At 46.9% G+C, this 10,724-nt stretch overlaps 1 protein-coding gene across 1 annotated transcript; it reads left to right on the top strand.

The window, feature by feature from the left end:
* Positions 1-437: 437 nt before the first annotated feature.
* Positions 438-10,323, top strand: WBP2NL (WBP2 N-terminal like). Its single transcript, XM_051784168.1, has 8 exons — positions 438-581; positions 3,601-3,709; positions 4,248-4,383; positions 5,922-6,014; positions 6,762-6,971; positions 7,369-7,497; positions 7,823-7,899; positions 8,774-10,323. The coding sequence occupies exons 1-8, from the start codon at positions 523-525 to the stop codon at positions 8,819-8,821; spliced, it is 861 nt and encodes a 286-aa protein (XP_051640128.1). The 5' UTR covers positions 438-522; the 3' UTR covers positions 8,822-10,323.
* Positions 10,324-10,724: the final 401 nt, after the last annotated feature.

The following is a 10,724-nucleotide window of genomic DNA, read 5'->3' as shown; positions in this document are numbered from 1 at the left end:
GAAACCTTATACCACAGGTGCCCACTCAGCGCGTCCAGAGACTCACAAACTCTCCACCACACACGCCGTTCGCCGGAAAAACTTGGCCAAGCACACGGCAAATCCTGGACAACTTCCACTGAGGCCAAGGCGACGGCGGACAGGCGCGGTTACGCTGAGCAGAGCGAGCGAGCAGAGCGAGCAGGGCTGCGCCAAGGCATCAGCGCCCGCGACTCGCTACGTGCGGCCCGTCGTGGGGCGGCCGCGGCGCGCAGAGCCGGGGGCCGGCAGTGCCACCGCTCTCCCGGCGGCCACTAAACCGGCCCGGCCACTAAACCGGCCCGGCCATTAAACCGGCCCGGCCATTAAACCAGCCCGGCACCGCCTCATCCGCCTCCTCTGCCCGCCTTATTTCCGTCTCGCGCCCGCCACGCGCCCGTCGCGCCACGGGGGGCGGGGCCAGCGGGACAGCGTTTGGGGGCGGGTCAGCCGGGAGTGACGTCACAGCCGCCCCGGGCGAGGGGCGGGGCTGGCCGGGCGAAGATGGCGCTGAACAGGAACCACTCGCAGGAGGGCGGTGTCGTCATCCCCAATGCCGAGAGGTACCGCGGGGCCAGGGGGTCCTCTTCGCCCCGTGTCCTCACAGCAGGGTCGGGCGAGGCCGGACCGGCGGGGCCCGAGGGTGGGAGGCTCCTGCTGGCGCAGCCCCTGTCCCCTGCCTGCCCGCACAGGCCCGGCGCGGCCTGGGGTCTGCGTTGTTAAAGGGCTCCTGGCAGGGTGGGAGCGGGCTGGGGCGGGCAGTGCGGGGAGCACACCTGGCTGGGGTCCGCAGAGCTGCCCCGTATTCGCCGCGGGAGCTCGGTGGTCCTTAGTGCTGCTCCAGCGGGCGTCGTACGTGAAGAGTGAGCTGCCATCGCTGTAAAACTCAGGGAATTGGGGTTTTTTTTAAGGTCATGCAGTTAGTGAAGTCAGAGAGGCAGAGACTACTTAAGGTAGGAGTCTCGATCCCTTGAGTTAGAAGTAAGAAACCCTTGTTCCTTCTCTGTGCGGAGGAGCGCCTCTCCATGGAAGCACAGCCAGGTGCTCGACGCCTGCCCTCGCTCCAGGTGGGGACTGGCAGACCGGCTCAACGGGCTGGGGCTCCGGCTTGGTTGTGTTCGGGTGCTCCCAGCATCCTGGCAAGACACATCTAGAAACTGGAGGCCCAGTAAAGGATCGAAGTAAAAGATCAAAGGAGTTCTTTTGGAGCCGGTGGTCAGTAGGAAAAATACACTCCAAAAGTATGCTCCAAGTAGTGTTGAGTTTGTAGCTGCCTCCTAATACTTCAGTCAAGGAAGTCCTTTGACGTGTAGAGCTCATGCTGGTTTAAAGGAGATCTCTCTGTCCTTTGAATCATGGGCTGCATCAAAAGCAGTGTGGCTAGCAGGTCAAGGGAGGTGATTCTGCCCTTCTGCTCCACTCTGGTGTGACCCTGTGTGGAGTACTGCATCCATCTGTGGAGTCCCCAACATAAGAAGGACATGGAACTGTTGGAGCAAGTCCAAACGAGGCCACAAAGTTGATAAGAGGAATGGAGCACCTCCCCTGTGAAGACAGGCTGAGAAAGTCGGGGCTGTTCAGCCTGGAGAAGGTTTTGTGGAGACCTGGCAACAGCCTTTCATTATCTGAAGGGGCCTACAGGGAAGCTGGAGAGCAACTCTTCGTTAGGAACTGTAGTGATAGGACAAGGAGTAATGAATTCAATTTGAAAGAGGGGAAATTTAGGCTAAACAATGGGAAGAAATTGTTTTTCTGTGAGGGTGATGAGACACTGGAACAGGGAGGTTGTCGATGACCCAAGCCTGGCAGTTTTCAAAGCCAGATTGGATAAGGCCTTGAGCAACCTGGTCTAGTGGGAGGTGTCTCTGCCCATGGCAGTAGGGTTGGGACTAGGTGACCTTTAAGGTCCCTTCCAACCCTTAACATTCTGTGATTTTATGATCTCAGGCCATTCTTCAAGGTACTGCTTAGTCACAGGTGGGGGCAGTCCACAGGGTGTGCAGCCCTCCCGTGACAGCCCTGGACAGGCATGACAGTGCAAACCAGTTCAGCAGCCTAATTACTCCCAGTGGTGGTGGCTGCATGTTATTTGCTTGTGTGAATAGCTGTGAAGGAGTAAACATGACAATGACTACATAGAAATTCTTCCCAGTGAGGCAAACTGATGTGAAATGCTGCTAAGGGACATGGCTGAGGAAGTGTTCTGGTAGGATCAAAGCTGTCAAGAAGCTGGTTTTATTTAACTTAGAAGAAATGTTTCCCCCTTTGCATTTTGGAAATGGGAAGAGCTCTTCTGCCTCATCAGTCTTTCCCTTCCAGCCAATCTGAGAATCTGCATCTAGCTCAATTATGAAGTAATGTCCCAGTGGAATTTCTTGGTGAAGTTGTTTATTTCTCATTAAAGCTAGACTTTTTAATGTCTTCATTCTCAAGTAGGTGCATTTTTCAGATACATCTACAATGTATCAGATACATCTCTTCCCTAAAGAGCAAACAACCTGAAACTACAGGGCTTTTGGTTGTTCTCCTATATGGTGGCCCTGCAGACTCCTCCTTTCCCCAAATAATTGTGCAGTTTCATGACTTTATTTGAATTCTACAATATGCTGATCAGAATAAGGATTACTTCAGATGCAACCTGTTCCAGGCTTGTGCTAGTTTAGGGTTTTGTGATTTTGTTTTTTCATGCTCTTGAACCATAAAACACCTCAGCATCTTCTGCCACTGTAACATGCTGACAGTTTATCACCCCCGAGGCTCTTTGGTTTATTCTGCAAATTTTCTTACTGTGCGGTATGTTCAGGATCTGCCCCCTAGATTCAGTGACATACTTTTCCAAGATAACTCTTTAATTTTTTTTTTCTGAAAAGATACTTAATTTTCCAGGCACCTCCATACCCCCAACCCTGCAGTGTTCACAGTTCTCATCTGGCTTTGTGTCATTAGCAAACTCTGCTAATGTTCCCATAGATATCCAACAATAATATCCTTATTGCTGACATTACTGGCTCATTGTTTTGTTCCTTAGCGTGGTACTGTTTATTACAAGTACTTACTTAAGTCATGTGAAGCAGGGTCAGCAGAGGGGGTGTTAGTAAAGCCACTTCCTCAGTTTGCACAGTCGGTGCAGTGTTACAGCAGTGCTGTTTTCCAGTGCAGTGGCCTGGATTTGAGCATGGACTGCGGAGAGAGGATTGCTGTGCGATTACACCTTGGCATCAAGGGGATGGTTTCTGACAACTCAACCCTTTCTATTCCCTGATCTTTGGGCTGAGGCTTTTTATGTGCAGAGCAGAATTCCTCTGCCTGAATTTCTCAGTTTTTTTGAGACAGAAAGAGAAACTTATTTAAAGCTTCCTTTTGTGGAGGAGGAGCAGGGCTTGTCACAGGTGAGAGGATGAATTCTTCCACTCCACATAAATCATCCCTCTCTGTTCAAAGTCAAAATGACAGGGCCCACAGCAGAACTTTTGGGATAATATTTAGAGTTTTGGTGTGCTATTCCCCTCCCTGTGTGATGAGGGTGTGTGTCAGAGCTGTTGCTGAGTTTTTCTCTCCAATCTGTCTGATTTTCTCCTGTAGTGTTCTCAAACAGTGTAAAGATGTGGAGCTCTCCTTCAGTGACGTGACAGGCAAGCCTGAAGTCTTCAAGGGCACCAAGAAAGGGATGCTGTATCTCACCCCTTACAGGGTAAGTCTGATGCCACCAGGACTGTTTCTTTCTCAGGGGATCTTGTGAACTTTAGACCAGAAACCTAGTTGGTGGTAGAGGTGATTTTTGTTGTGGAAGGAACCACTGACAGCACTAGGTAGGAAAAGGGAAGGTGGAGATAGGATAGTGCATGCCTGTGTTACAATCCCAATTCCCTACAAAGGCACATGCAGTCCTGGAAATCACTGTCTAGAGAATATATTTCATATAATGTGTCATTTAGTATTACTTTTTTTGAAAACTCTCATAACTTATCCTTCAAAAGCAGAACAATAAAACTATGTAACTGTGTGTGTGTGTTTTAAGTGGTTTATTATTTTGGAACATACATGCTTCAGGCAAGTGAACAATGTGCCATCAGATCCATGGGGGTTCTGCTGTATTGAAGCTGTGAAATAACACGATGCATATTCATACTAGGACTTAAGTTACCCTCATTTTGGATGCTGATATGACTAGAACTCCACAATCATCCACTATATCAAGTAATTCAGAAGTGCTCCCTCCTGTCTTGCAGGTGATCTTTGTGTCGAAGGGCAAGGATCCTATGCAGTCTTTCATGATGCCATTTTATTTGGTGAAAGGATGCTCAATTGAGCAGCCTGTTTTCTCTGCCAATTACATCAAAGGACAGATTCAGGCCGAGGCAGGAGGTAAGTGCCCGTGCTTTGTAGACTGAACTCTTCCCAAGTGTCACAAGAACTTTTTTGCTGAACACCAGACAGATGGCTTACATGCACAGGCAACACAGGGGAGCTGTGGCAGTGTAGCTCGTGTGATATCGGCTGAGATGACTCCCGTCTCCTGAGCTTTAAGGCACTGCTATTGTGTTACTTTCTGCCCCCAAACTAGGAACTGACTTTCACAGGATGACTTTTGTTTGATTGTGTAACTTCTGTCTTGCTGTAGATACCGTGTTTACCCAGTTTCCTCCTGTGCTTGTTTTTCTCCTGTCTTTGACCTGGAAGTGTGGCTAAATGACAAAGTCATGCTATTGATAGACAGAATTAGCAACCACTTTTGTTTTCAGGAGGTCAGCAGCCACTTACCAACTTGAGCATCTGGGGAGCTGCTGTCCATCTTTGATTTAGCTTTGATCCCAATTTGAGTGCAAAACTGTGTTAAGACTTACACTGGTGTTCATGACCAAACATGTGGAATTGCAAACAATAAACAGGGATTGAAAAGAAGGCTTCTGGTTTAAATTTCTTCCCTCTCCAGCCCTGGAATTAGTTTACGTGCATTTTCATGGCATCTGGAGAGCTTATACTTTTTGCTTTCTGTTCATAACAAGGTTTTAAAGTGATTGGGTTGTCTGAGGAATGTGGATCAGACCACTTTCTTGTGCTGAAGTCATACTAAGACAGTGCTTTGAAAGAGGTGAATCTCCAAAGGGATGACTTTATCCATGATGGATTATTTTGTTATATTTCTATACTTTATTTCTGTTTTGTCCCCAAGAGACTATCTCTCTTTTTACTAACTTCATTGTTAGACAAGGAAGATAAATCTTATTTTATGAAATCTTTTATTTAAATGACATCTTTTACTTAAATGACCCCTTTTTCTTTTCTAAAAACACCAAAAAACAAAGCACCCCCTGGAAAAAAAAAACAAACAACAAACCAAAAAGCCCTGGCAAAACAAAGCAGTCTTACTTATCTTGCAATACATCACCTACTTGAATTTTTTTTCTGAAAAATTATTATACCTCAGCATTTAATAACCTGTCTGAGGTTCTATGTGTCAAAGAGTTTAAAAATGTTACATTTGATTTAAATCCTAGCTTGAGTTGCAGATCCTAGTCTGTAGTCCACTGAGGTCAGCAATAAAACTTCATCTGAGGGCTTTCGATTAAAATCCTCAGTGAAATAAATATTCTATCTTTACACTGTGTTCATTATTAGGGTCTATTAAATCTTTCAGGAAAGAACAAAACAGCCTAGTATCTAGAGTAGGCTGCTTCTACATGACTATAACTTTTAAAGGGTGAAGAAATAACTTAGGGAAGTTGAGATACTATTTTGGGGGACATCTGCTAGCAGTGCCGTGACTTTACCTGGTAATAGGATGCAAAATAGTTTTGAAATAAAAAAGAAAAAAATAATTGGAGTATTAACAATTTTGCTGTCTTGGCTGCTACTGAGGAGGTTAGTAGTCTGTTTCAGTTCTAATTCTCTCTCTCTCCTAGGTGGCTGGGAAGGGCAGGGGACATTTAAACTGACTTTCAACAGTGGAGGAGCCATTGAGTTTGGACAGCTGATGTTCAAAGCTGCTTCTAGTGGTAAGGGATTTTCAGAACCTGTTGTTCCCCCCGGTCAGCTGAGCTAGTAAACAAATAGTGCTCTTTCTGAACTTCATAGAATGAGGGGTACCCAATACCCTCTTCCACAGCAAACTATTTTTTCTCTTTTCAGGGGAACTTTTGTTTTCCCTTCCAGTCTTTTTTCTTTAGTTCATCTTAGTGCTTTGTGCAGTCAAAATATTCTGGGGTTTGTGCTTCTGGGGTAGACCACCTTTTTCTGCAGAACCTTATTCCTCCTGGAAAAAAAAGTTGAAATATGTGATGGTGAAAAATTGATTCCCTTATCCATCCTCAGCTCAGTAAGATGGGGGAAGTTAATGTGCACATTTGGAGAGGGGAAAAATAGTTTTTAGAAAAATAATTTCTATTTAAAAGTTTCAAATGGGAGGAAAAGTACCTTTTTTCTGATACAGTTTTTTTTTAAGAAATGTACATTTTTAAATGTACATTTTTTTCAGAAAGAAGGTTTAAAAAGAAGGAAAAACCACTTTACTGATGCTTACTTTAGCGTGGTCTTTTCTTCAAGCAGTGGGAGGTCTTATGGTGGGACTGGTAGCTATGAGATAATATTTTTGCAGCTGTTCCCTTTAACACCCTGTGACTAATGCTTTTCAAGCACACTACTATACCAGGACTATATAGTGAATCTAGATGAAGGGAAACCTTTTATTCTGTGCATTTAGTTGTAAGGAAAGATGTCTGGCTTACTAAACATGTGCTCCTTAGCTTCCAGTGGCGTTCCTCTCCAGAACCCCGGCTATGGCTATACACCTGTTCCTGGAGGTTATGCACCTGCCCCCGGGGGTTATTCACCTGTGCCAGGAGGCTATGCTGCCCCTCCACCACCAAACGGACCATATCCTTATGCACCACCTCCAATGAATGCCTATGGACCTGCTCCACAGCCCATGGGATATCCATATGCCCAGACTCCAGGTTTGGAAGCTGTGTAATGATGACTCTGTTTGATATTAGCTGTAAAGAAATGACAATGGTACAGTGAGGATTACTGTAGTTTTGCCTCCATCAAGGATCCTTGTCCTTGAAAAAATCTGTCTCATACTGTTGATCACACCCATGTGTTGCTATAGTTCCAGCTATATGAAAATGTGGTTCGTAAGTTGTGCTGCTGCTTGTTAGAATTATTGACTGCTGACATGACAGGCATTAGCAAATTGTAAAATCCCTGCTGTCTGCATCCCTGCTAAGCCCGCCTAGCTTCCCTCTGGACACTGCTCTTCTCCAGAGCTAATGTGCTGCCAGCCTGTGAGCTCTCTTCCCCTCTGTCCCATTGCCACAGTCCAAAGCATCAGTCTGATGTTGTCTTTTTCAGGTATTTACCCGCCACTTCCAAACATGAACCCTGCATATGTGCCACCTCCACCACCCTACTCCGGGCCATCTCCTGCGGGACCTTCAGCCCCCTCAGCTCCCCCATCCTGGGTGAGCCCTGGCATGCCAGGTAAATGGGACTGGGGGCTGACCAGGGTTTGGTTGCAAAAGGGCGCATGGGGCCTTGGGCTGAGGGTGTCATGGGCACAGCATGGGGAACCTGTTGTTGCAGGAGCTCAGAGTCATCTGTGGGGAGCTGCTCAGCCCTGCAGCTGACTACAGCTTGAGGTCAGCCCTAGCCAGCTGTCCTGAGCTGCTCTGAATTTTAACCCAGCTTGGTGCATTTCCTGTCAACTCTTTGGGCCTTTCTTGCCTCCTTGGAAGAGCTATGGCCAGGGAGGAGGCTCTGGGACCACTGCCTAAGATATTTAAGGTGGCTTTCCTTTTTTTTTCAGGAAGCAGTAAGGCCATGGAAGCTGCTTCCAGTGCATATTACAATCCTGCCAACCCACACAACGTGTACATGCCCATGGTGAGTACTGTGCCTGGTCTGTAGCTGCTCCCTCCTCTGTCAGTGGCAGAGACAGTGGTTTGCTTTCATAACAATTTGCTTTCATACCTTCATGTTGAACATGCACAGAAAGTATGCATTTTTCTGGGAGGGAGGCATGGATGTTGGTCCCACGAGGAAGGCTTGTTAAATTTTCAGTCAGGAAAGGAGGAAGGCTTTAAGATTTGTCAGTAACAGCCATTTGTTACCTGTCTTATTCCTAAAGGCATAGCAGAGAACAGAGAACATGCAGAGCTCTCTGCATCCACTGGGCGTGAAAGTGGGGAGAGTTAAAGAAAAACAGGTCACTTAAGGATGAGAGCATGTGGATTTCTCTTTCATTTTTTTTCTGGGCTGTATGGAGATGAGAAGGTCTCTTACTGTTTTGTTGGTGGAGCCAGTAGTTGGCTGTAGCCTACACCTGGTACATGACAGTCCACCGGTGCCCTTCACTGCCTTGTGTGGGTCTGGCTGGCTGGAGGGTGATGGAGCAGCAAAGCTGGCCCTCAGCCCAGGAGCTTTCTATCTGCTGGGTCAGAGCTATGAGCCTCAACAAGGACAAAGCCCTGGAAGAGGAGGGAGGATGATGGTTAAAGCAGATTAAATGGTTCATTTACAGTAGACCACTTGTTACCTGATTTTGAGGGGACCTTCCCTAGAAACATTATGAGAGACAGTGTATATCATGGAGCATAGCTGACACTAGAGAGGAATGGTGTGATGAAATGACAGCTTAAACTGTAGCACCTGGCTCTATCTGTAGCTCATTGCAGAGCAGTCATTTCTTGTGAGCCAAGCCTGGAAGAGCTTGTCATAAAACAAGCAGGGTAGTTGACTCTACTGTATCTCCTTCCAGGATCAGCCACCTCCTTATACACCTCCCGAGGATAAGAAGAACAACTAACAGAAGGAAATTGCAATCAGCCTCCCACACTCTCTCTCCCTGAAGACAACTTGGCTGTTAGTACCCCTCGAGTTAACATATCTTTGGATCTCTGTTTCTATATGATAGATGTAGTGCTGGGCAGCTGAGCACCTGCCCTCCTTAAACATTAAGTCAATGGCAATACAAGGCAGAACAACAGCACTTTCCTGCTTATTTGCTTTATCTCATGGGGTCAAAGCACTAACCTTTTGCTCTGCCATTGGCTTGAGGAGAGAGATAGACTTATTAAACCACCAGTATATCACATGACTAATCTAGGACTAAAATGTGAAGGCTCTGGGATCTTGGAGTAAAACAACTTGGAGTGCCAAACTTTTTACTTCTGAAGCACCATCCAAGAGGAAAGGTGTAGAGAGCCATGAGGTTCCTTGCATAGATTCTTGGGTGTCCCAGAAAGGTGTTAAATTTCTTAAAATTCTAGCACAATTCAGCGTGAGATGGGACTCTGGAAATCCTGTATTGTGCTGGAAGTGTACAATTCGTGTCCTGGACTAACAGTCATGAGGTGATGACCTGGGAAGTGCATTCTAAGAGACACTGAAGCATTTGGCTATGCAAGAGGGAAGGGGTTGGGCACCAACCAGCCTGCCTTTGTAGCCATTGAGTAGAAAAGCAAACAAAGGTGTGCCACAGGCCAATGAGCTGATAGACTGGCAGGCATTCGGATCAGTCTTCCCTTCCCTGTCCTAGAAGCAGGCCCCATATCTGTGCAATGATCCTGTGTCAAGCAACTGTTCTTCAAGCGTAATGGAGTCAAGTGCTGCACAGGAGGCTGCCTGCCTTGGAGCAAAATATGTTACGTTAGGAAGATGACCTGGCAGTAGCCTTGTCAGCAGACAGGTTTCTCAGCCCTGGCTCCCTCTGCTGAGCAAGCTTGCACTGTGTGCTACCTCCACAGGGGAAAACTGGCCCTCATCTTTTCCTTTAGGCCCACATCTGAGCAACGTGGGCAGGTGGGCACTGTAATCCCAGAGTGGGATTGCTTAGGAGTGCAGTGTCCTCTCAGCTGGGAACCGCTGTCTGAGGTGGGTGTTACTATCGCTCAGCTCTCTCGCAGAAACTCTGGCTGCTCAGCCACAATCTTTCCTTTTTCCTTAGGACATAGTGCCATTAAACCTGCTCTGAAGAGAGTCTCTAGTCTGGTAGAGACCCTTGTGATCCTTTACTTATGGGGTGATTGTACTCCTTCCTACAGCCCCCTACCTTCACAGTGAGGGGGAAGGAGTGTTTTGCCTCTTACTTCCCTGTGTGCCAGGGCTCTCCTGTAAGTCAGGTTTGCACAATTTCAAGCAGTTCCACATAGGGGGGAAGTAAATTTCCTTATCTATAAACACTTTTTAGGTCTGAGTTAGAGATATTCTAATAACTCTGTATTTAAAAAAAAAATCAACCATGAATGTTTGTAACTTTTTGAATTGCACTTTAATACAGGAGTGTTGATACCTTTAGTTGCCTGTTCACTGTTGTGTGTGTGTTGTGTTGACCAGAGGGCTGGAATGGGTTCGGTTGGTGGCGTTCTCTCAGGTCAGCTGTGAGCCAGTCCTTCTCTCCCCCTGGTACATGCCTACGCTGGATCTGGAATCAAGTAACTGGAGAGAGGGAAAAGGTGGGGCTTATCCCCTTGCTGCCTGGGAAGGGCGGAAAGCTGGTTGGTGCCTTTGCTCTCATCCAGGTATCCAGAACTGGCACATGTTCATGCCCTCCAGGCAGGCACAACACTGCATTTAGCAGGGCTGTGTCACCACACTGCTACTCACTACAGCTGTATTTGTTGCACCTTTTCTCTTAACATTTGCTGCCACAGGGAAGGCCTGTCTTTAAGAGGAGCTCCTCACTAGCAATCTTTTTCCAGTAAGGGAAA

This window comes from Manacus candei, unplaced genomic scaffold, assembly GCF_025592945.1.
Source record: "Manacus candei isolate 608988 ecotype Guabito, Panama unplaced genomic scaffold, ASM2559294v1 h1tg000018l, whole genome shotgun sequence".
NCBI classification, from domain to species: Eukaryota; Metazoa; Chordata; class Aves; order Passeriformes; family Pipridae; genus Manacus; species Manacus candei.
Note: the sequence above shows the minus strand (reverse complement) of the source record. Positions and strands in the feature narration are given on the sequence as shown.